The following is a 25,614-nucleotide window of genomic DNA, read 5'->3' on the forward strand; positions in this document are numbered from 1 at the left end:
GGAGGGCGGCCCCCCCCTCCGCGGCGGCCGCTCCGAGCGCCGATTGGCCGGCAGGGCTGCTTCTCAAGGCGTGGCTCCGCCCCCTCCCGCGGGGGCGCGTCTCCCATTGGTGCGGGCGTGGCGGCGCAGGCGCGCGCGGCGTCCGCGTGAGGGGGCGGTCACGTGTTGTTTTGCCCGCCGCCGCCGGCGGCCGGGCTCAGTGTGTGGCGGGCGGGGGAGGGGGTGAGACGTGCGGCGGGAGCTGCGGCCGCCCCCCTCCCGTCCCCCCCCCCTCCCGGTCCTCCATCCCCTCCTCATGGCCAGTTCCCCGGGCGCGGGCATGGGGGGCAGCGGCGGCGAGGAGAGCGGCGGGGACCCCCTGCCCCCGGCCGGCGAGGACGTGAGGAAGTGCGGCTACCTGCGCAAGCAGAAGCACGGCCACAAGCGCTACTTCGTCCTGCGGGCCGCCAGCCGGCTGGCCCCGGCCCGCCTGGAGTACTACGAGAGCGAGAAGAAGTTCCGCAGCAGCCTCCGGGCCTCCTCCTCCGGGCAGGCCTCCGGCGGGCCCCCGAAGCGGGTCATCCCCCTGTACCAGTGCTTCACGGTCAGCCGCCGGGCCGACGCCAAGCACCGCCACCTGATCGCCCTGTACACCAAGGACGACTACTTCGCCATGGTGGCCGACAGCGAGCAGGAGCAGGAGAGCTGGTTCCAGGCCCTCAGCCGCCTCATGGGCCAGGCCCGGGGCCGGCCCGGGCCCGAGGAGGCCGGGGAGGACGAGGCCGCCGAGCCCCCGCAGCCGCCCGGCGGCGACGACGACGACGACGACGAGGACGGGCCCAGCCCCGGCTTCAAGGAGGTGTGGCAGGTCCAGGTGAAGCCCAAGGGCCTGGGCCACAGCAAGAACCTGAGCGGCGTCTACAGGCTGTGCCTGTCCAGCAAGGCCGTGCAGCTGGTCCGGCTGAACGCCCAGGCCCCGTGCGTGCAGCTGCAGCTGCTCAGCATCCGGCGCTGCGGCCACTCGGAGCACTTCTTCTTCCTCGAGGTGGGCCGCTCCGCCTCCATCGGGCCCGGCGAGCTGTGGATGCAGGTGGACGACTCGGTGGTGGCCCAGAACATGCACGAGACCTTCCTGGAGACCATGAAGGCCCTCAAGGCCTTCGCCGAGTTCCGCCCGCGGAGCAAGAGCCAGTCGTCGGGCACCAACCCCATCTCGTTCCTGTCCACGCGGCGCCACCTGGGACACCTGCCCCCGAGCCAGGCGGGCCTGCCCAGGAGGCCGAGGACCGACGGCACGCCGCCCAACGCCTCCGCCAACGCCGCCGCCAACGCCAAGAGCGGGGCCTACAGGTTCCGCACGTCCAGCGAGGGCGAGGGGACCATGGCCCGGCCGTTCCGCTCGGTCACGGGCAGCCTGATGCACCTGAACGCGGCCCGGCTGGGCCTGGGCCGGCCCGAAGGCCCCGGCGGGGCCCGCTCGGCCCGGGCGGTCCTGGGCGGCCCTCAGCACGCCCGCTCCGCCTCGCTGCCCGTGGCCCACCTCCCGGCCGCCACCAGCCCCGTCAGCGTCTCCCCGGGGTCCGGCCCGGACCCGGCGCCCCGACCCGCCAGCGCCTCGGCCGCCTGCTGCGGCTCCCCGGGCGACGGGGGCTTGGCCTCTTCCGACGAGTATGGGTCCAGCCCCGGGGACCCGCGCTACCTGCGCGTGCGGAGCGGCACCCCGGACTCGCTGTCCAACACCCCGCCCATCCGCGAGGAGCCGGGCCTCGGCCACTACATGGCCATGGGCCCCCGGCCGGCCCACCGGCCCGGCCCCGGCGGGGAGGAGCCGGACCCCCCCCGGGAGCAGCAGCAGCAGCAGCAGCAGCAGCAGCAGCAGCACTCCCACCCCCGCCACCCCCACCCCAGGGAGCACTGGCTGCTGCTGCAGCAGGAGCCCGAGCCCGACGGGGGCTTCGAGGCCGACAAGGGCCTGCGGAAGAGGACGTACTCCCTGACCAGGGCCAGGACCGGCCCGCCGGCCGCCCCCGACGACGGGCCCGACCCGCCCCGGCCCCGGGGGATCCCCGCTCCCGAGGACGGCCGGGACCTCCAGGGCCGGGCCAGGGCCAGGGAGGAGGGGTACATGCCCATGCTGCCCGGGGTCGCCGCCACCCCGCCGCCGGCCGGCCACGGCGACTACCTGCCCATGGCGCCCCGGGGCGTCCCCGCCCCCAGAGCCTGGGGCGGCCCCTGGTCCCCGTCGCCGTCGTCGTCGCCCTCCTCGTCGTCGTCCTCGTCTCAGGCGGACTCGCGGGGCTATGTGATGATGTACCCCCGGGCCGGCTCGTCGCCCCTCCGGAGCCCCCTGACGGGGCCCCCGCCCCGAGGGCCCGGCGACAAGGGGCGCAACAGCGAGTACATGGACATGTCCCCCGGGGGCTCCGCCGCCCCCAGGCCCGCGGCCGACGGGCCCGGCGGCCCAGCCCACTCCCTCTCCAGAGCCCTGAGTGCCTACTTCTCCCTGCCGAGGAGCTTCAAGGCCCTGTCGGGGCAGGACGACCACAGCGAGTACGTCCCGATGGCTTCCCCCGGGAGGCTGCTGGGCCGGGGGGGCCCCGCGGCCCCGCCGAGCCCCCCGCCGGAGGAGGGGCCGGGCCCGGGCCGGGCCGCGAGGCCCACGCGGCTCCCCCTGGGCCCCGGGGGGAGCCACGCCGGGCCCGGCCCCTACGAGCGGGCCACCCCGCCGGAGCCGGCCAGCCCCGGGGACTACATCAACATCGACTCGAGCGACAAGGCCAGCCCCACGCCGTACTCCCTGTCGGCCGAGGGGTCCCCGTCGTCGCTGGGCTCCAGCGGGGACGCCAGGCGGTCGCCCCTCTCCGACTACATGAGCGTGGACCTCGACGTCCGGTCCCCGAGGGCGGGCCGGGGGCTCTCCGGCTCCCCGGCCGACGGGCCGCCCTACGGGGCGGGCCCCCGCCCGGCGAGGAGCCCGCCGGCGGCGGCGGCCGACTACGCCCGCCTGGCGTTCGGGACCACGTGCGCGAGCGTCGCCGGCGGCGGCGGCGGCGGGACCGACGACTACACCGAGATGACGTTCAACCCGGCCGGGACGCCGCCCCTGCCCTTCGCCCCCCAGGCCAACGGCGCCGTCCGAGGAGGCGACAGTCCTCCCTCCGTCGTCGTCGGCCGGTACCCCGGTGGCCCCTGCTTCCCCGGGCCCCGCCCCGAGCCCCCCGTGGGACCCAAGGTCATCCGGGCCGACCCCCAGGGCCGGAGGCGCCACAGTTCCGAAACCTTCTCCTCCTCCGCGGGAACCGGGGCCCCTTCCTCCTCCTCTTCCTCCTCCTCCTCCTTCTTCACCGACGGCAGCAAGAGACACAGCTCGGCCTCCTTTGACAACGTCTGGCTGAAGCCGGAGGAGGGCCCGGCCGACGGGCAGGAGAGCAAGATGTCCAGGGACACCTCGACCGGCTTTCAGAACGGTTTAAACTACATCGCCCTGAATTTACGGGAGGACTCCCTAAACGGTGAGGCCGGCGGCCCGGCCGTCGTCGCCGCCGCCGTCCCCGCCGCCCCGACCTGCCATCCCCTCCAAAACGGTACCGCGAATTTGGACAGCGGAGCTTACGTAAGCATAGACTTCTCCAGATCGGATGGTTTAAAGTGTAATTCCGCAAGAAAAGGTTTGTAAGCTTCAGACTTTCATTCCCTTAGCCGGAAAGAGGCCCCCTGGGTGGTTCGTGTCACCTTACCCTGACGCCCCGGGGCGGTGGGAGGAATCGGATGATGTGGGGACAGTTACAGAGTTTATTCTGCAGGGCTGAGGCGCCCCACAGATGATCTCCTTCCCGCTCGGTAGCATTTGACCGTAAGTAGGGGCTTCGGCTCTGAATGGCTAAGGGGTCCCAGGGTAGACGGAGCAGAGTTAGGGTTTACTAGGGCCCACCCCAACCGGGGGGCTAGCGTTGACTGTTACCCAAATGCGTGACTTCTCCCATCCCCTACGTGTCCAGGAGATGGGCGGCTGAGTCCCGTCCACCGGTTCCCAGTGGATAAAATCAACTAGAAGGTTGGATTTCCAGGCCTTTCTAGTTGTCTCCACCTGCTGCTTGAATTTGGGGATTTAGTAGGGACTGGGGACTCTGAGTACTTTGTCGTTCGGGGAGAACTCCTTGTCACCTGAGTGATTTTTTTTTGGGGGGGGGGGGACCCAAACTGGCTGCCCTTTTCCTGTGATTGAAGCAATATCTGTTGTGGTGTGGCAATATCCCAAGCCCATCCTGGTGCCTTACCAAGGAGGGGTGAGGCGGTAAGTTCCCCTCTGTTTCGGGATGGAAAAGGACCTGGCCTGCCTCCCCCCAAGCATGAGAGAGAGAGAGAGAGAGCCCCGACGTGAGAGTCAGAGTCCTTGGCTTTTAAACCAGGTCTCCTCCAGCTGCTTGCCGTGTGACCTTGGGCAAGTCACTGAACTTCTGCCTCAGTTCCCCCCCGCCGACTCAAGACCGTGAGGCCCACGCGGGGCAGGGACCGAGTCCGGCCTAATTACTCTGTACCTACCTCAGTGCTTAGGACGGTGCTGGGCACGTAGAGAAGCAGCGTGGCTCAGCGGAAGGAACCCGGGCTTGGGAGTCAGAAGTCATGGGTTCTAATCCCGGCTCCGCCACTTGTCAGCTGTGTGACTTTGGGCAAGTCATTTCACTTCTGTGGGCCTCAGTGACCTCATCTGTAAAATGGGGGATTAAGACTGTGAGCCCCACATGGGACAACCTTGTATCTCCCCCAGTGCTTAGAACAGTGCTCAGTGCATAGTAAGCGCTTAACAAACGCCATCATTATTGTTATTAAGTCACTTTGCTTCTCTGTGCCTGAGTCACCTCATCTGTAAAAGGGGGATGAAGACTGTGAGCCCCACGTGGGACAACCCAATCACCTTGTATTCCCCCCACTCCAGTGATCAGAACAGTGCTTAGCACATAGTAAGCGCTTAACAAATGCCATTATTATTATTATTATTAAGTCACTTCACTTCTGTGCCTGAGTTCCCTCATCTGTAAAAGGGGGATGAAGACTGTGAGCCCCACGTGGGACAACCCAATTACCTTGTATCCCCCCCCCCCCACTCCAGTGATCAGAACAGTGCTTAGCACATAGTAAGTGCTTAACAAATACCATCATCATTTTTTATTATTATTAATTATTAAGTCACTTCACTTCTCTTAACAAATACCATCATCATTATTATTATTATTATTAAGTCACTTCTGTGCCCGAGTTCCCTCATCTGTAAAAGGGGGATGAAGTCTGTGAGCCCCACGTGGGACAACCCAGTTACCTTGCATTTCCCCCCACCTCAGCGCTTAGACCAGCGCTTGGCACGTAGTAAGCGCTTAACAAATCAATCAATCTATCGTATTTATTGAGCGCTTACTGTGTGCAGAGCACTGCACTAAGCGCTTGGGAAGTACAAGTTGGCACCACATAGAGACAGTCCCTACCCAACAGTGGGCTCACAGTCTAGAAGGGGGAGACAGAGAGCAAAACCAAACGTATCAACAAAATAAAATAAATAGAATGGATATGTATGTGGCTGAGTTCCCTCATCTGTAAAAGGGGGATGAATCAATCAATCAATTGTATTTATTGAGCGCTTACTGTGTGCAGAGCACTGTACTAAGCGCTTGGGAAGTACAAGTTGGCAACATGTAGAGACAGTCCCTACCCAACAGTGGGCTCACAGTCTAAAAGAAGAGGAAGAAGAGGAGGAAGGGGAAGAGGAGGAGGGGGAAGAAGAAGAAGAGGAGGAGGAAGAAGTGAGCCCCACGTGGGACAACTCAGTTACCTTGAGTACTGAGTTGTCCCAGAGGGGGCTCACAGTCTTCACCCCCATTTTCCAGATGAGGGAACTGAGGCCCAGAGAATATAATAATAATAATAATAATAATAGCATTTATTAAGCGCTTACTAGGCGCAAAGCACTGTTGTAAGCGCTGGGGAGGTTACAAGGGAGTCAGGTTGTCCCGGGGGGGCTCACAGTCTTCATCCCCATTTTCCAGATGAGGGAACTGAGGCCCAGAGAATATAGTCATAATAATAAGGTAATCAATAATAATAATATCCCCCCCCACCTCAGTGCTTGGCATGTAGTAAGCGCTTAACAGATGCTATTATTATTATTAAGTAAGCAATTAAAAGCACCGCTTTTTAAAAAAAATCTCCCCCCCCCCCCCGTGCCTTAACTTTTAAGCTGCTCTGTGGGGGGGGGGGGGCACACGCGCTTTGGCTCGCGGCCGTGGGGGGGCGCGCGCGCGCTCTGGCTCGCGCCCCTTGGCGGGGGGGGGGGGGGGGAAGGAGCGCGCGCGGGAATGGGCTCCGCTGATTGGCTCCCGGGGTCCCCCGCTCCCCCCCCCTCGCCCGCCGCCAGGCCCAACTAGCGGAGCGCCGATAGGGGGCGCGCCCCGCCCCGCAGCCACGTCGCTCCCCGCTGGCGGCCGCTCGGCGCTCCCGCGGCAGGCCCGGACCGGACCGGACCGGATCAGGCCGGCTGAGGCCGGGCCTCGGTTACCTCAGCCGTGACGTGCGCGCGCAGGCGGCGATAAATAGCAGCAATAATGATGGCGTGTGGGACGCCCTTACTAGAGAAGCAGCCTGGCTCAGTGGAAAGAGCCGGGGCTTTGGAGTCGGAGGTCATGGGTTCGAATCCCGCCTCCACCACAAGTCTGCTGTGTGACCTTGGGCAAGTCACTTAACTTCTCTGAGCCTCAGTTCCCTCATCTGTAAAAAGGGGGATTAAGACTGGGAGCCCCACGTGGGACAACTTGATCACCTTGTATCCCCCCCAGCGCTTAGAACAGTGCTTTGCACATAGTAAGCGCTTAACAAATGCCATTATTATTATTATTACTATGTGCCAAGCGCTGGGGGGGATACAAGGTCAACAGGTTGTCCCACGTGGGGCTCACAGTTTTCACCCCCATTTTCCAGATGAGGGAACTGAGGCCCAGAGAAAATAATAATAATAATAATAATAGTAGCATTTATTAAGGGCTTACTAGGTGCAAAGCACTGTTCTAAGCGCTGGGGAGGTTACAAGGGAGTCAGGTTGTCCCAGAGGGGGCTCACAGTCTTCACCCCCATTTTCCAGATGAGGGAACTGAGGCCCAGAGAAAATAATAATAATAGCATTTATTAAGGGCTTACTAGGTGCAAAGCACTGTGCTAAGCGCTAGGGAGGTTACAAGGGAGTCAGGTTGTCCCAGAGGGGGCTCACAGTCTTCACCCCCATTTTCCAGATGAGGGAACTGAGGCTCAGAGAATATAATAATAATAATAGCATTTATTAAGCGCTTACTAGGCGCAAAGCACTGTTCTAAGTGCTGGGGAGGTTACAAGGCAGGTTGTCCCAGAGGGGGCTCACGGTTTTCATCCCCATTTTCTAGATGAGGGAACTGAGGCCCAGAGAATATAATAATAATAATAATAGCATTTATTAAGGGCTTACTAGGTGCAAAGCACTGTTCTAAGCGCTGGGGAGGTTACAAGGTAGTCAGGTTGTCCCACGTGGGGCTCACAGTTTTCACCCCCGTTTTCCAGATGAGGGAACTGAGGCCCAGAGAATATAGCAATAATAATAATAATAATAGCATTTATTAAGCGCTTACTAGGTGCTAAGCGCTGGGGAGGTTACAAGGTAGTCAGGTTGTCCCAGAGGGGACTCACAGTCTTCATCCCCATTTTCCAGATGAGGGAACTGAGGCCCAGAGAAGTGAAGTGACCTGCCCAAAGTCACCCAGATGTCAAGTGGTGGAGCTGGGATTAGAACCCATGACCTCCGACTACCAAGCCCGGGCTCTTTCCTCTGAGCCACAGTGCTTCTCCAATAATAATGATAATAATAATGATGGCATTTATTAAACACTTACTATGTGCAAGTCACTGTTCTAAGCGCTGGAGAATTTACAAGGTGATCAGGTTGTCTCATGTGGGGCTCACAGTCTTCACCCCCATTTTACAGAGGATGGCATTTGTTATTCATTCATTCAATCATATTGAGCGCTTACCGTGTGCAGAGCACTGTACTAAGCGCTTGGGAAGTACAAGTCGGCAAGATATAGAGACGGTCCCTACCCAACAACGGGCTCATAGTGTAGAAGGGAAAAGTGATCAGGTTGTCCCAAGTGGGGCTCACAATCTTAATCCCCATTTTACAGATGAGGAATTGAGGCACAGAGAAGTTAAGTGACTTGCTCAAAGTCACACAGCTGACAAGCGGCAGAGCTGGGAGCGCTTACTGTGTGTCAAGCTCTGTTCTAATCACTGGAGTAGATACAAGGTGGGGCTCACAGTCAAGAAGGGAAAAGTGATCAGGTTGTCCCATGTGGGGCTCACAGTCTTAATCCCCATTTTACAGATGAGGAACTGAGGCACAGAGAAGTTAGGTGACTTGCCCAAAGTCACACAGCTGACAAGCGGCAGAGCTGGGAGTGCTTACTATGTGCCAAGCACTGTTCTAAGCGCTGGGGTAGATACAAGGTGATCAGGTTGTCCCATCTGGGGCTCACAGTCTTAATCCCCCATTTTACAGGCGAGGTCACCGAGGGGCAGGGAAGTGAAATGACTTGCCCAAAGTCACCCAGCTGACAAGTGGCGGAGCAGGGATCGGAACCCATGACCTTCCGACTCCCAAACCCGGGGTCTTTCCACTGAGCCACATAGCCACCCCAGCACTTAATACAGAGCCTGGCACGTAGTAAATGCTTAACAAATACCATAACTATTATTATGGGGCCTCGTGAAAACCCAGCAGGGAGGCAGCACTGTGGATTTAAGGCAACCAGAGCATTGGTAGTAGCCCTTCTCCAAACAGTTGCCACACTGGTCACGATCAGACCTCTGTCAGTCCTATTTATTGAGCGCCTACAGTGTGGAGAGCACTGCACCAAGCGCCCGGGAGAGTCCGGTGGAGCAATAAACAGAGACAGTCCCTGCCCACGGGGAGCTTAATAGGTATGGTATTTGTTATTTATAGTAATAATAATGGTATTTGGTAAACGCTTACCATGTGCCAAGCACTGTTCTAAGCGCTGGGCCCTTAAGGGCTTACTACGTGCCCAGCATTGGCGTAAGCACTGAGGTGGATAGAAGCTAATGGAGTTGGATACAGGCCCTGGGGGGTTAGAGTCGCAAAACCCCATTTTAAAGATGAGAGAACTGAGGCACAGAGAAGTGAAGCGACTTGCCCAAGGTCACCCAGTAGACAAGTGGCAGAGCTGGGATTAGAACCCATGACCTTCTGACTCCCAAGCCTGGGCTCTATCCAGTACACCATACAGCTTACAGTCTAGAGGGAGAGACGATCAATCAATCAATCGTATTTATTGAGCGCTTACGGTGTGCAGAGCACTGTACTAAGCGCTTGGGAAGTACAAGTTGGCAACACATAGAGACAGTCCCTACCCAACAGTGGGCTCACAGTCTAGAAGACTGTGAGACAGACATTATTAGAACGGTTGGGGGCTCTCGGGTTAATCAGTCAATGGTGTTTATCATTATTATTATTCTTATGGTACTTGCTAAGCGCTTACTGTGTGCCAAGCACTTCTAAGCGCTGGGGTAGATACAAGGTAATCAGGTTGCCCCTCGTGGGACTCACAGTCATCATCCCCGTTTTCCAGATGAGGTAACTGAGGCACAGAGAAGCTAAGTGGTTTTGCCCAAGGTCATACAACAGACAAGTGGTGGAGCCCGAATTAGAACCCATGACCTCTGACTCCCAAGCCCCTGCTCTTTCCACTAAGCCACGCTGCTTCTTTTAATATTGAGCGCTGGCTATGTGCAGAGCACTGTACTAAGCGCTTGGGAGAGGACAACAGAATTACTAGGCACATTCCCTACCCCATAGTGAGTCTAGAGGGTTAAAAAAAAAAAAAGGCAGAGAAAAAGTGGCCAATATTGAGGTGTGGCGGTGCGATTAACATCCCAGAGGAAACAGCTTTTCTTCAAATTATTTGGACTGTAATGTCTCTAAAGTACTGAGTACCGAAGGTTTCTTTATTTTAATTTTTTTTAAAGCAACTTTAAGCAAGGAGGTTAAATGGACTTGGTAAAAAAAAAAAAAAGTGATGTGAGGAATTGCTTGAGGTTGATCCTTCGGAGAAACCACTGAGTGAGATCCCGCGAAGTTTATGTACCACATTTGGGGAAAGTTTAAACCGTAAAGTAAGGAAGTTATATTAGTATCTTTGAAAGAATTAGAGACCCCCTAAATATTTTTAGCTGGAGTGCTTAAATAAAAATGTTTCGCTCCTGGACTCCCCCCCTTTTTTTTTTTTTTGAAGGAATTTGTTAAGGGCTTACAATGTGGCAGGCAGGTAGGTGTGAGATAATCGGGGGGTTGGCCAGAGTTGGACTCTTTTCCCCTCTGCCTAGTTGCCATGGAACCAAATCAGAAAAATCACGGTCAGTATTGCGCTGGAGGGGCGCGGAGAATCCTTTTTAATAGTGGTCACGTGTCAGGAGGAGTTGGGTTTTTGCATATCCTTGATGCAAAGTTGCATCATCTGCATTTCTCAATACTTTATAAGGACACAGTATGGTTAGGATGTAATATGCTGACTTGAAACCTTACACAAGTGGTATGCAAACCCCAGCCCTTCCGAGGGGAGTTTTAGTTCCTAATATGGTTCAGCTCGCTTTGACCCGGGGATTTTAGCCCCGTTTATGTTTTGGGGATTGAATGGGAATCTCCTCATTTTGTGCCCCTGTTTCACTTGTGAAATCTGAGACATTGTTACTGTGGTGTGGGAATGTTTCCGTCTTGTTACATTAGACCCAATGAATGATATTTTCTGTTGGGAGTGATAATAGCCCTCTTTCATTCAGTTAACCACCGTCATCCTCTTCTCCTTTATGGGGAGTACACCGTAATGTTTTTTATTTTTTTTTTCCCCAGTAGGAACTCCAGGAGGAAAGTGGCACAAAAGCCAGCAGCTTGGCTTTAGTGGAAAGAGCATGGGGTTGGGGGTCAGAGGTCGTGGGTTCTAATCCTGGCACCACCACTTATCAGCTGTGTGACTTCGGGCAGGTCACTTCACTTCTCTGTGTCTGTTACCTCATCTGTAAAATGGGGATTAAGACTGTGAGCCCCACGTGGGACAACCTGATCACCTTGTATCCTCCCCAGCGCTTAGAACAGTGCTTTGCACATAGTAAGCGCTTAACAAATGCCATCATTATTATTATTATTATTATCATTATTATTATGTGGGACAACCTGACTACTTTGCATCTATCCCAGCGCTTAGAAAAGTGCTTGGCACGTAGTTAAGCGCTTTAGTACCATTATTATTATTATTAACGTGTACTCCTCACGGATTCTATTACTTAAGCAAAGCTTTTTCAGTTTCCTCAGTAACACGATGCCCTCCCTGTGCCAGAATTAGCTTGTTGACATTATTACGTCTCACTATTAATACCGTGCATTGACAAGAGGGCAAAAACAGATCATGTGCAGTTAGTACTTGTGCCTCTTTTCAGTTCCCTTTAAGGAGCTTAGGTAGGCTTTGAAAACTCTGTAATCCTATAGTGTCCCATTGGCTGATTTTTTTTTTCCCCCCCTCAATTAAAAAGCAAGCACAAACCTCAAGCATTTTATCAGCAGTATGGGGAGGCATTGCTAATAATAATAATGAGGTATTTGTTAAGCGCTTATGTCCCAAGCACTGTTCTAAGCTAGAAGCAGATGCGTAGCACCTTAAGGGATGTGCTGGATCCCATAATGGATCCCATAATAAGAAAATCATCTGTAGTTGAATAAAAATAAGCGAGCTTTTCTTTTCATTTTCAAGGCGATTGATTGCATAATGAATGCTCGATTTTTGACCCCAAATTGCACTCTATTAGGATGGTGATTTTATTATTAATGTAATTAGGAAAACAATTCTTACTGCCCTGGAAGCTTCTCCCCCCCCGCCCACCCCAGTAGTTTGGCAAATCTGTATTGGTTAGGCTGCTGCAGATGGCCAGGCTAACGTTCATTCATTCAGTATTATATATGGAGCGCTGACTGAGTGCTTGGGAGAGTACAACACCTACAGCTTCTATGAATTTTGGAGGAAGCGTACTTCCGTACAGTAATGGAAATTTTAAAAGATAATATTAATGATGGTATTTGTTATACCCTTACTATGGGTCAAGCGCTGGAGTAGATACAAGATAATCAGGTTGGACCCAAAAGATCTTGCTCAGGTGAATCGAGTGGTTTGAAATTCTGGATGCGTCCCCTCACCCCCTCCTTTTTTGTGGGGGGGAAAATCTTTGAATGGTTCACTTTTGCTACAAGAGGATTTTCTCTGTTCATGTAGGGGAGAATTTTGACAGTGAATTGTGTATTTAGAGAAGCAGCCTGGCTTAGTGGTTAGAGCATGGGCCTGGGACTCAGAAGGCAATGGGTTCTAATTCCATTTCTGCTACATGTCTGCTGTGTGACCTTGGTCAAGTCATTTCTCTGGGCCTGTTACCTCATCTGTAAAATGGGGATTAAGAGTGTGAGCCCCATGTGGGACAGGGACTGTGTCCAACCTGCCTAACTACTCCAATGCTTAGAACAGTGCTTTCTACATAGGAAGCACCTAACAAGTACCGTAATTATTATTCCAAAGGGACAGAATTTGACTCTTCTGCACTTGCTCCCATCTACCAACCATCCATTTCAATCATTCTGTTGTATTGAGTGCTTATTGTGTGCAGAGCACTGGACTAAGCGTTTGGGAAAGTACAGTAGCTGAGAAGCAGCGTGGCCCAGTGGAAAGAGCACGGGCTTTGGAGTCAGAGCTCATGGGTTCAAATCCCGGCCCCGCCCACTGTCAGCTGTGTGACTTTGGGCGAGTCACTTAACTTCTCTGTGCCTGTTACCTCATCTGTAAAATGGGGATTAAAACTGTGAGCCCCCCCGTGGGACAACCTGATCACCCTGTAGCCTCCCCAGTGCTTAGAACAGTGCTGTGCACATAGTAAGCGCTTAACAAATACCATCATCATCATTATTACAGTACAACAATAAAGAGACACATTCCCTGCCCACAACGAGTTTACAGTCTAGACTGGTTTTTTTTTTGATGGCATTTATTAAGCGCTTACTATGTGCAAAGCACTGTTCTAAGCGCTGTTTTCAGTGGGTTGTTTTTCTTTGGCGGGAGTGGGGGGTGGACTATGGTAGTTTTTTCCTGGTGTTTGAGCCTTTTACGCCCCTTGCCCGATTTGGGCAACCCCCTCCCCGCAGGCCTTGCTCCTCCCACCCACTTGGGCACCTCAACCCATCCTCTCCAGGGGCTGGGGATGAGGGCGGGAGAAGCAGCAGCATGTCTTCTCCTCAGCGCTTAGAACAGTGCTCAGCGCTTAGAACAGTGCTTTGCACATAGTAAGCACTAAACAAATGCCATCATTATTATTATTCTAATTCCCTTACGGGCCCGTCGGCTGCCACCCGTGCTCGCCGCCGGCGTTTACGGCGGTTCTGCTTCACGTGGGTCTTCCCCTCTTTTGGAAGCTTTAAACTGTTAATGCAGGAGAAGCGTCCTGGCCTCCCCCCCGCCCACCCCACAACTCCTATTTCTGGCACTCAGACAGCTGAACCGGCATCTTAAAAGTTATTTTCGCGGCTGACTTCACCGTCACGTTTTCTGCCGGTCAAACCTCCGCGCTTGGCTGAACGTGCCACTCATCAAAAGGCGGCCGGACAGTCGAGCTGGTTTTTCGAACTCGGCCGCCGCACGGTCACCGATGGGCTTTGTCAAATACCAGATGGGTGACGTTAGGGAACGCAGCGGCTCGGCTGAAAATGAAGGCTTGTTTGTTCCCCAGCCAGCCTCTCCGGTTTTTCCGTAGATAAATAAGCGTGCTTGCCATACATACGGGCCCAAATATAGGTTTGCCGTATATAGCCTGAGTAATCCACTCAAAATCAGATTTAAATGTGATGTTTGCCAAATGCTCATCGTGCATTTTCGGCTCCAGACACATACATGGCGTGAGACTATTTCGGGGTGGGTAGGTTTTAGTCAGGGCGGTACGTTAAGGGCTTCACTAGAAATATATGAGAAGCAAACAGAATTTAGGGTGACATCAACAAAAGATGACACGATTATTTAAATCGTAAAGGAGGAGCAGCGTGGCCTAGCGGAAGGAGCACAGGCCTGGAAGTCGGAGGACCTGGGTTCTAATCCTGGCTCTTGCCACCTGTCTGCTGTGTGACCTTGGGCAAGTCATTTCACCCCCTCTGTGCCTCAGTGACCTCATCTGTAAAATAGGGATTGAGACTGTGAGCCCCATGTATATATAATGGCATTTATTAAGCACTTACTACATGGAAAGCACTGTTCTAAGCCCTGGGGAGGTTACAAGGTGATCAGGTCGTCCCACGGGGGGCTCACAGTTTTTATCCCCATTTTACAGATGAGGTCTCTGAGGCCCAGAAAAGTTAAGTGACTTGCCCAGAGTCACATAGCTGACAATTGGCAGAGTCGGGATTTGAACCCATGACCTCTGACTCCAAAGCCCAGGCTCTTTCCACTGAGCCACGCTGCTTCTCTTAAGCAGCAGCCCCATGTGGGACGCGGCCTGTGTCCAGCCTGATTAGTTTGTACCTACCCCAGCACTTTGTACAGTGCCTGGCTCTTAGTAAGTGCTTAATAATAATAATAATGGCATTTGTTAAGCGCTTACTATGTGCAAAGATACCACCTTTATTTTTTTTTTTAAGTACAACCCTTTTTTAAAAAAAGATGGACTGCGTGTGTGTCTGCCCGGATCTCAAATCATCTTTTCCTTCAGTCTTTTGAAACAACGTAGTAAAGTCCTTTGGACTCAATCTAACTAAGGTGTTGGCTTCTTGAGAAAAGGGTAAGTGATTGCTGTGGGGATCTGACCCCACCCAGACACGCCTCATCCTTTGTTTTTATTTTTTCAGGATTCTTTTGATGATCCTGGAGAGAAGCCTGCATGACTGTGCTAAGACAGTATATCTGAGGCCCTTTTTCTTTTCTTTTCTTTTTTTTTCCTTTTTTTGAAGCTAATGACTAGTAACAATTCCATGAGGGCACCCTGTTGGCAAGCCTCTTCAGTTACTGGCCCCAGGCCAGTTCTTGCTCTTTTGGACTAGTCGAGTGATTTAAGAGCCAACATCCAGGCTTGCGTCCAGTCCTGCCCTCGCCCTCTTTTTACAGTAGTTTCAAGGAGGCAGCCCCAGGGGAAACCCAGAAGCCGTGCCACCTTAAGTAATACTCTATTTATTTATTTATTTTACTTGTACATATCTATTCTACTTATTTTGTTAGTATGTTTGGTTTTGTTCTCTGTCTCCCCCTTTTAGACTGTGAGCCCACTGTCGGGTAGGGACTGTCTCTATATGTTGCCAACTTGTACTTCCCAAGCGCTTAGTACAGTGCTGTGCACCCAGTAAGCGCTCAATAAATACGATTGATGATGATGAGGATGATAGAGCCCGGGCTTGGAAATCAGAAGTTCTGCCCTTGTCTGCTGGGTGACCTCAGGTGAATCATTTCATTTCTCAGTGCCTCAGTTCCCTCAACTGTAAAATGGGGGTTAAGACTGTGAGCCCCATTTGGGCCAGGGACTGTAAAAATACTACTGCTAATACTTGTGATGCTTGTTAAGTGCTTACTAAGTGCCAAGCACTGTACTGAGCGTTGGGGTGGATCGGGTTCCCAGTCGGGTTGGAAGCAGTCTCTGTCGCACGTGGGGCTCACGGTCTCAGTTCCCATTTTAGAGACGAGGTCACGGAGGCACAGAGAAGTGAAGTGAGTTGCCCACGGTCACACAGCAGACGTGGTGGAGCTAGGATTAGAACCCGTGATTGTGTCCGACCTGATTAGTTTGTATCTACCCCAGCACTTAGTACAGTGCCTGGTACATAGTAAATGCTTAATAAATACAATATTTAGGCACCGCCTATAGCCCTTCAGTACAGTCTCCCTACTCTGCAAAAACAAAAACCTTACATCAAGGAACTGTGAATTTCCTCGCTGTTTTCCTCCCCATTCAGGATCCATTTGTCCAGGTCCTGCCCTAGAGTTACACAATGGTATTTATTGAGCACTTATTTTGTGCCAAGCACTGTGCTAAGCGCTTGGGAGAGTGCAATACAGCAGACATACGCTACCCACAGCGACCTAACAGCCTAGAGTTTAGAGCACTTAAAAGGCAGAGCTTCTGATTAGCACAGTAGCAATGCTACTTTTCTGTCATCCACCTCTGGGGGAAACTTGGGAGTTTTCGGGGGGATTTTTTATGGTGTTTAAGTACTTAGTATGCACCTGGCCCTGTTCTAAGCGCCGGGGTAGATACAAGCCAGTTGGGTTGGACACAGTCCATGTCCCACATGGGGCTCACAGTTTTAATCCCCATTTTACAGGTGAGGGAACTGAGGCACTGAGAAGTGACTTGCCCAAGGTCACACAACTGGGATTAGAACCCAGGTCCCTCAGACTTGCAGGCCCACTGTCTATCCACACTAGGCCACACTGCTTCTCAGTTCCTAATAGTTTTAGGAGTTGCGTTCCTCAAAGATGTCATCGGAAGATTAATCAGTCCATCCATTCATTGAGCACTTACTGGGTGCAGAGCACTTTAGAATTATTTTTCAAGGAATCGAGAAGCCCATTTCGAGTTGTTTGCTTTGGCAAGTGTATTCCCTTTTGACCAGGGGTACTCAAATCGTGCTGACAGGCCCCTTTGGAATAATTGCCAGTTGATGGTAGTTGCAACAGGTCATCTAATCAATAGTAATAATAATAATAATGATGGTATTTGTTAAGTGCTTACTATCATCATCATCAGTCATATTTATTGAGCGCTTACTGTGTGCAGAGAACTGTACTAAGCGCTTGGGAAGTACAAATTGGCAACATATAGAGACAGTCCCTACCCAACAGTGGGCTCACAGTCTTACTATGTGCAAAGCACTGTTCTAAGCGCTGGGGGGGATACAAGATGATCAGATTGTCCCACATGAGGCTCACAAGCTTAATCCCCATTTTACAGATGAGGTCACTGGGGCACAGAGAAGTTAAGTGACTTCCTCAAAGTCACACAGCTGACAAGTGGCGGAGCCGGGATTAGAACTCACGACTTCTGACTCCCAAGCCCATGCTTTTTCCACTGAGCCACTCTAAGTTTTCATTGAACGCTTAGTGCGGGCAGAGCGCCGTTCTCAGTGCTTGGGAGAGTACGATAAAACAGAGCTGATCCATCAGCAGCTGATGGGCGAATCCAGTGGAGGTTGGGAGACCCGCTCCCTGCCTTCAAGGAGAGTCCGGTTGAAAGAAAAAGAGGAGGAAGTTGCAACCCCAGTTCTTCAAAATAAAATTATGTTTCACGGGAAGCCGAGAACTGAGCCGGGGGACTGATCAAAGCGATAAAAAAAAAGACCCCGGGAAACTGGAATGCAGTGTTACCAGTGAGCGTTTCTCGGGGTAGGACTGAAGTTGGTCCTCCAACTTTTATTAGAGTATTGTTCGATGAGTCACCCCGAAGTGGCCTGTAATAACCCGGAGAAGGGCCTCCTGGGCCCACCTGCAAATTGCTGTTTTTTCTCTTTAGTCATGTAGGGCTCGATTAGCATATTAAAGATTTAATATTCAGGTTTATATCATTACACAAGTTAGAACAGACAAGTTGACTTCATTTGTTTTGAAGAAGCAAATGACAGCTGCCAGGTTGCCGGGAGGAGAGGGAGGGAGGGAGGGGAGGAGAGAGATTCAGGCACATGGAGTTCATTTCAGAGGCTGAAAAGTTTGTTCCACCTTTGGAAGGGAGGGGAAGTATTTGCTGAGATCTCCGATTAACTGGAAGGGCGGCAGTTCCAGAAGCCGGCAAGGTGACCAATCAAGCAATCGGTCTTAATCGGTGATCAGAATAGATGATAAATTCGGCTGGCTTCGTACTACCGCATCCCTAAAATGGGTCTTTTAGTTTTTCTTTTCTTTTATAAGAAAATGATCACAGTCCCTCTTGAACTCAAGATTTTGGGAGCACAGAACAACCTTTTACCAGAGTTGAACAGTATTTAGCCCGTGCAAAGGAGAAAGCAGGCTGCTCTGCCTGGTTCTCTTTAAACTTGGCAAAATCTAGTAAAACGCTCAGCTTGCTAAATCGATTTTTTTTTGTTTTCATTCAAGACCACTCTCTCTTGGTTGTTCTCACCTTTTCTCATTTGTAGCTGACACCCTGCTCAGATCTAGATTGGGTAGATTTGTTTTTTGGACTTTGAGGGATGAAATGGGTGGCACTCAAGTCCATGTGCTTGCGAACGTGGTGGTTTGTAAGGGTGTCACGTTTCTAGACTCTCAATCAGTGGTATTTATTATGCCCTTACTGTGTGCAGAGCACTGTAGTAAGCACTTGGGAGAGTAAAATATAAGAGTTGGTAGACTCGTTCTCTGCTTTAGTAGCCGGGGTTACTGAGCAGGACTGGAGCAAAAGTCCTTGCATAATGCCTTTTTCCATCACGATTGTTTTCCATTTAGTGACCAGGACCAGGTTAAGCCTTGCCCAGGTGGACAATCCGAGGCCCAGATGTGACTCGCTAATTAATTATGGCATTTAAGTGCTTACTATGTTCCAGGCACTATACTAAGTGCTGGAGTGGATACAAGAAAATCAGGCTGGACACAGTCCCTGTCCCACATGGGGCTCACAGTCCTAATCCCCGTTTTACAGATGAGGTAATGGAGGCCCTGAGAAGGGAAGTGACTTGTCCAAGGTCACACAGACAAGTAGCGCAGCCGGGATTAGAACCCATGGCCTTCCGACTCCCAAGCCCGTGCTCTATCCACTAGGCCGTGCTGCTTCGTTCTAGACTGGGCCGGACTGTGCTGCCCAATTCTATCCTGACCCAAAATGAGCCCTCCCCAGAATGGTCCAGGGTCGCCTGTCGCAGACATCATCCCATGAGGCCAAGGGCTGGTTCTGAGGCGAGGGCGCCACTTCTGCCATGTTCCTGGGACCCTGTCGATCATCCCAGTCCGAAACCTACGAAGCAGCAGGTTGCCAAGTCCCAGTGGGATTGGACGTGGCTTATCGGCTAGAGCCTGGGCCTGGGAGTTGGAAGGACCTGGGTTCTAATGCCGGCTCTGCCACTTGGCCTACTGTGTGACTTCGGGCAAGTCACTTCATTTCTCGGGGCCTCCGTCCCCTAATAAGTCCTTGCATAAGGGGGATTTTACAGAGCCCCATGTGAGACGGACTGTGTCCAACCTGATTTGCTCACCTCCTCCAGGAGGCCTTCCCAGACTGAGCCCCTTCCTTCCTCTCCCCCTCGTCACCCCCTCCATCCCCCCCATCTTACCTCCTTCCCTTCCCCACAGCACCTGTATATATGTATAAATGTTTGTACATATTTATTACTGTTTATTCTACATGTACATATCTATTCTATTTATTTTATTTTGTTAGTATGTTTGGTTTTGTTCTCTGTCTCCTCCTTTTAGACTGTGAGCCCACTGTTGGGTAGGGACTGTCTCTATATGTTGCCAATTTGTACTTCCCAAGCGCTTAGTACAGTGCTCTGCACATAATAAGCGCTCAATACGATTGATGATGATGATGATATCCCAGCACTTAGAACAGTGCTAAGCACATAGCGCTTAACAAGTACCATAATTATTATTATTATTTTGTGTGCCGACCTGAGGCCGCCCTCAATAGCTTGGAACCCAGGCGACTCCAGTATGGCCCAGTGGCTAGAGCCCGGGCCCGGGAATCGGAAAGACCTGGGTCCTAATCCCATCTCCCTGACGCGCCTGCTGGGTGACCATGGTCTAGTCACTTCACTCCTGGGCCTCGGTTCCCTCATCTGTAAATGGGGATGAAGACTGGGGCAGGGACTGTGATTTAGTTCCTATGTGGGACAGGGACTATATCCAACCTAATTAGCTTGTATCTACCCCAGTGCTTAATACAGTGCCTGGCACAGAGTAAGCACTTAAAATCTCCCCACAAAAAATTGACCCCATTTCTTGCGCAGGGAAAATATAGCATCAGTTCTTCTAGAAATCCTATTGAGGGGATATCCTTTCAACAATGCACACCTGTCTGGATACAGCACATTGTTGTTAGTAACTGTCGTGTGCGGTAGACACGCAATGAGGCCTAAAAGCCAGGCTTCTGAAACAAGGCAACTCCTGCATTTCACAGAACTGGGCGTGCTGGGACTCTTCTAAAGACGTCATTCACCCCATTTACCCACTGGTGGCTTCCTGCAATTTTCTACAGAGCAATACTACAGTATCTGGTCTCTTCATCTGTGGCGAAACCACCTCCGATACACGTCTACGCCAGAACCTATATCTGGATTTATCTCAGAAATCGGTTTCAGTGTTGAGAGGGGAAAAAAAAAAAAGCATACATTTCTATCTCCCAACCACTACCCCATAACTAATTCCTCACATTAGCTGGATGTTTGGTCTGCGTGCCAAGTAAGGTTGAAAATCACATTCGAGAGAGAGTCAAGCCAGTTGTATTTACTGAGCACTTACCGTGTGCACAGCACTGTTCTACGTGCTTGGGAGAGTAAACTACAACAGAGTTGAAAGACACATCCCCTGCCTACAGTCCAGAGTGGGAGAAAGACATTAATAGAAATAAATTTTGGGTAGGCACGTAAGTGCTGTGGGGCTGAGGGAGGGGTGAATAAAGGGTGCAAATCCAAGTGGAAGGGTGATGCAGAAGGGATTGGGAGAAGAAATGAAGGCTCAGTAAGTGAAGGTCTCGTGGAGGAGATGTGCCTTCAGTAAGTGAGGAGAGCTTGTCTATAAGAGTGATTGTCTTTTGTTCTGTTGGATGAGGACATTAAGAAATATCTCTTATTTTTGTCTCAAGTTTGTAGTGTATAAAAATGAAACCAGCCTAGTTGGACAGCTGCCCTTGGAAGAGGCTGTAGAAGGGAATGTCGTTTAGTCACTTTGGTTTGTGAACAGGATTATCAATTGAAAAAAATATCCACCGTCTAAGAAAAACGGTCAGGAAATGAGCTGCTGGCTGAGCAGTTGGGGCAGTTATTGAAACAGAAGTTACAATGAACACGTTTCTTAGGTTTTCTATTCTCATAAAGGCCCCTAATTTCAGGCGGAGCATTGTGAGGTACTGTATTTGGCTAACGGTGTTGTACAGACGGGATTGTTAACTCCAGTTGGATTTTTCATGAAACTGTATTAAATGAAGCGCATTTATGTCGAGGAGCAAAGAACAAATTCCGAACTGCTGCAAAAAGGTGTGAATCTGATTTGCTCTGAAAAGATTTGAAGTATATAATATCAGATTTGAAATCAGAGGCGCAAGGGGCTTCAATTTTGACTAGGGTCAGGGCCCTGTGAAATCAGTGGCAAGGGGGTTTATAGTGCTGTAGTGGGATTGGTGGGAAAGAAGGCTGGGAAGAGCTAGACCAGAATTGGGAGAGAAAGAGTAGTTGACGGGGCTTGTCTCTGCCAGTCCACCCCATGACACACTTTTCCTCCCTCCCCTCCCTCTTCCTTCCCTCCTCCCAGATGAAGGTACTTGGGAAGACTGTTGATTGCTTAGAAACCTCTGATGCCCAGCACTATGTTGTTGTTCTTTTTCTAATCTGAGGAGTTCAGTGGAATAACCAAAATGATTTCAGTTGGGGTTCAGTTTGTTCATCAAAATCATCCTGAAGATTAAAAATACTTATTTCTCGGTGTAAACAGCTAGAATCCCATGAGATTTGATGTTTTCATAAATGACACTGCCCCTCCAAAATATTGAATGGGAATTATTTTTTCTTTCCTTTTACCAAAAAGCTAATAAGTATTTAGTGCAGGAGGTGAACATGTTCAGTTAGGATTGCGTTCCTATGAGTGTTAGACACCCAAAACCTTTGGACCTTGAAGAATTATATGTATCACGCAAGTGTCAGACTAAAATGACCATGTATAAAGGGCACTTGGCACAGGGCCATTTCTTGCACTTGGAACATTTTTTAAAAAAATTGTTCACTTCAATCTTTGGACTTCTGACCTTTTTTCTTAATTCTTCAAGCGTGAAGGTAATGAAATGAGCATGTGCCGCATATCCTGACCAGTAGCCGGGAGGAGGTGTGTTGGGGGGTGGGGGGAAATGCAGGCCTTTGAAATTGCAGCCAGATGCAAATCTGTTGTTTTTAAAATCTCCGATTAAATAATGACGAGTGTAAAACTGTGCTCGGCAAAGCTCAACGTAGGAGTCTGTTTAAGGCAGGGAGTATGTCTAACAAATCTTCTGTGCTCTCCCAAGCACTCAATTCGGTGCCCTGCACATAAAAAGCGCTCATGGAAGGATCGGTTGTAACCCAAAACCCTTTGGGTGGGGGGCGGGGAGGGGATCTCTGCACTGGTCTCCACAACCCAGCATATGGCTCACCTTGGGATTTGGATTTAACAGTCTGTAAGCAACAACTCCGTATTTTCCTTTAGCTTTCAGGCCTACCATTGCACTTCCAAAACAATGAATTTGTAAAGGAAACACGCCCGGAAGTGTGTAGAACTCCTGCCCCCCTTAGTAAGCTTGAACAACCCCCAGCCCACCTCTTCATGGTTCTTTTTTCTATTTTGTCCACCACTTACTATGTGCCAGGCACTGTACTAAGCGCTGGGGTAGATACGAGTTAGGTTGGACACGGTCCCTGCCCTACTTTTCAGTCTTAATCCCCATTTCTCTAGCAAGGGAACTGAGAGGTCCAGAGAAGCGAAGCGACTTACCCAAGGTCACTCAGCAGATAAATGAGGAGCAGCGCGGCTCAGTGGAAAGAGCACGGGCTTTGGAGTCAGAGGTCGTGGGTTCAAATCCCAGCTCTGCCAATTGTCACCTGTGTGCCACTTAACTTCTCTGGGCCTCAGTTACCTCATCTGTAAAATCATCATCATCATCAATCGTATTTATTGAGCGCTTACTATGTGCAGAGCACTGTACTAAGCGCTTGGGAAGTACAAATTGGCAACATATAGAGACAGTCCCTACCCAACAGTGGGCTCACAGTCTAAAAGGGGGAGACAGAGAACAAAACCAAACATACTAACAAAATAAAATAAATAGGATAGATACGTACAAGTAAAATAGAGTAATAAATATGTACAACCATATATACATATATAAAATGGGGATTAAGACTGTGAGGCCCGCCGTGGGACAACCTTATCACCTTGTAACCTCCCCAGCGCTTACAGTGCTTTGCACATAGTAAGTGCTTAATAAATGCCATCATTATTATTATCATTATTAAATGGGATTAGAACCCAGGTCCTTCTGGCTCCCAGGCCCCCTGCTCTTTCCACAAGGCCACGCTGCTTCTTGCCATGGTCGTGAAGTGATTTCTGACAATTTCACGGGTTTCTCATTAGGTCTTTCACTGGATCAGATATCTGACCACAGATAAACTGTGCTTAGGGTGGGGAGACCAACACAGTTGGCTAGATCCGGTCATCAACTGGAATAATTAGGTTAGTCAGTCATCAGCTGAAATAATTCTGTTAAGGCTCTCATTTCTGCCCTTACCTGCTGATGATCCAGGGAGCAGAAGCCAAGGAAATTTGGGCCGAATGCAAATTAATCCATTTGTTACACTAACTCACAATGTCAAGTTATAAAAAATGGAACCAAAGAAATTCCTAATGTATTTGACAGCACATGCAGGGAAGCTAAATAGGACTTCCTAGAAGGCCTCCAGTAACATATATATATTTTTTTTAATTCTATCATGTTTCTGTAAATTCTGGCAGTGCAAACTGTAACTCCACAGATCTAAAGGAAGCTAAATGGGTTTAAAGAAGAGTTTGAAAATTCTCACTGGCATGGGAAAGTCTTTCCTTAGTCACTTGCTTTGATCTGTTAATTGCATGGATGTAGCATTGTTTGCTTGTAAATCAGAGGTATCTTAGTAATTACACTGAAGTTGGAGGTGGGGGGGAGATAAAAAAAACAGGTTTTGGGGGTTAAATTCCTCTCTACCACTAATTTAGGCAAGTGCTTTAAAAAGCCTTGTAGGTTCTTCTAATGTTCTCCTAGCAATAAAAACAAAATTCTTGCAGCCTCACAGAGAGAGGCAGCACAGCTTAATGGAAAGAACACAGGACTGGCTGAAGGTGGTGGCAGGAGACCAGGGTTCCTGAAACTGGCCCTATATACCACCTTTGACAAGTCACTTAATCTCTCTGAGCCTCAGTTTCCCCCTCTGTAAAACAGGGATAAAACAATCTGTGAATTCCTTCCGGAACAGTGACTGTCCGATCTCAAAACCCTAGTATCCACCCCAGTGTTTAATATCATGGCTATTATTCGGTGACAAGATTCTGAATCTCGGTAAAAATGCCAAAGATACTGCCACTATACGGTATAGCAATCAACGTCATTCTTTACACATCAGACCCTATGGAGCTGTGTTTGAATTTTACCATATGCGGTTTAATGGCAGTGTCATTTGAATAAACTCAAATAAGCCTTGAATTATTAGAGAGCATCAAACTTAAGGGAATGAAATTTTACCCTGCACTGAAGAACCCGCTCAGTGAATTCCATCATTTAGATTGTTCCCTGACCTTTTAACATCTTCTAGAAAAAGTATCCCAGGCTTTAAGCCTGTTGGCCCACCAAATTATAAGAAAAATAAAAGGGGCCAAAGATATAAAATATATCCCCTCTGCCTTTTTTAAAATTTAATGTGAGCTTTGGGTGTTAACTGCAACATGGCCTTTATGTTTTCAATTTAAAATTCTTCATCAGGTCAGTGTTGGTAAAGGGCATGGCTGTTGCTAAATAATTACTGAACTTGAATTGCTTTTGGCTATTTACAGTATTTGTTTAGTAGAAGGCCTGGCCCATAGTAAGCCCTCAAATACCAGTTTTATTTTATTGTATTTCCTGCATAAGACCCCCACAAAATATTTCTAGAATAATTCAGTGTATTGATACAGATTGTATTCCAAATGCAGTGTACTTGATTTATAACTATTATACTCTGTAGTACTGATCATCATCATCAATCGTATTTATTGAGCGCTTACTATGTGCAGAGCACTGTACTAAGCGCTTGGGAAGTACAAATTGGCAACATACTGATCCATAGTATTGAGTACTTGGGAGAATAAATGAGCAGTCGATCACATTTGGTCAGTAAGCTGATTATGGTATTTGTTAAGCGCTTACTATGGGCCAGCCACTGTAGTAAGCGCTAGGGTAGATACCAGATAATCAGGCTGGACAAAGTCCCTGTCCCATATAGTCCCTGTATATATGTATATATGTTTGTACATATTTATTACTCTATTTATTTATTTTATTTGTACATATCTATTCTATTTATTTTACTTTGTTAGTATGTTTGGTTTTGTTCTCTGTCTCCCCCTTTTAGACCGCGAGCCCACTGTTGGGCAGGGACTGTCTCTATATGTTGCCAATTTGTACTTCCCAAGCGCCTAGTACAGTGCTCTGCACATAGTAAGCGCTCAATAAATACGATTGATGATGATGATGATATAGGGCTCACGGTCTTAATCCCCACATTACAGGATGGGAAAGAGAGGCACAGAGAGGTGAAGTGACTGCACAAGTTCACATAGACAAGCAGTGGAGCCAGGATTAGAACCCAGG

The 25,614-nt window shown here is 50.5% G+C and overlaps 1 protein-coding gene across 1 annotated transcript in view; it reads left to right on the forward strand.

Annotated features, from left to right (window-relative positions):
• The first annotated feature begins 317 nt into the window (after positions 1–317).
• Positions 318–25,614, forward strand: part of IRS4 (insulin receptor substrate 4) — a 28,864-nt gene continuing 3,567 nt past the window's right edge. Inside the window, exon 1 of the mRNA XM_038747682.1 lies at positions 318–3,647. Coding sequence (XP_038603610.1) covers positions 320–3,647 — 3,328 coding nt within the window. The 5' untranslated portion in view covers positions 318–319. The remainder of the gene's footprint in view (positions 3,648–25,614) is intronic.

This window comes from Tachyglossus aculeatus, chromosome 6 (assembly GCF_015852505.1).
Source record: "Tachyglossus aculeatus isolate mTacAcu1 chromosome 6, mTacAcu1.pri, whole genome shotgun sequence".
Lineage (NCBI taxonomy): Eukaryota > Metazoa > Chordata > Mammalia > Monotremata > Tachyglossidae > Tachyglossus > Tachyglossus aculeatus.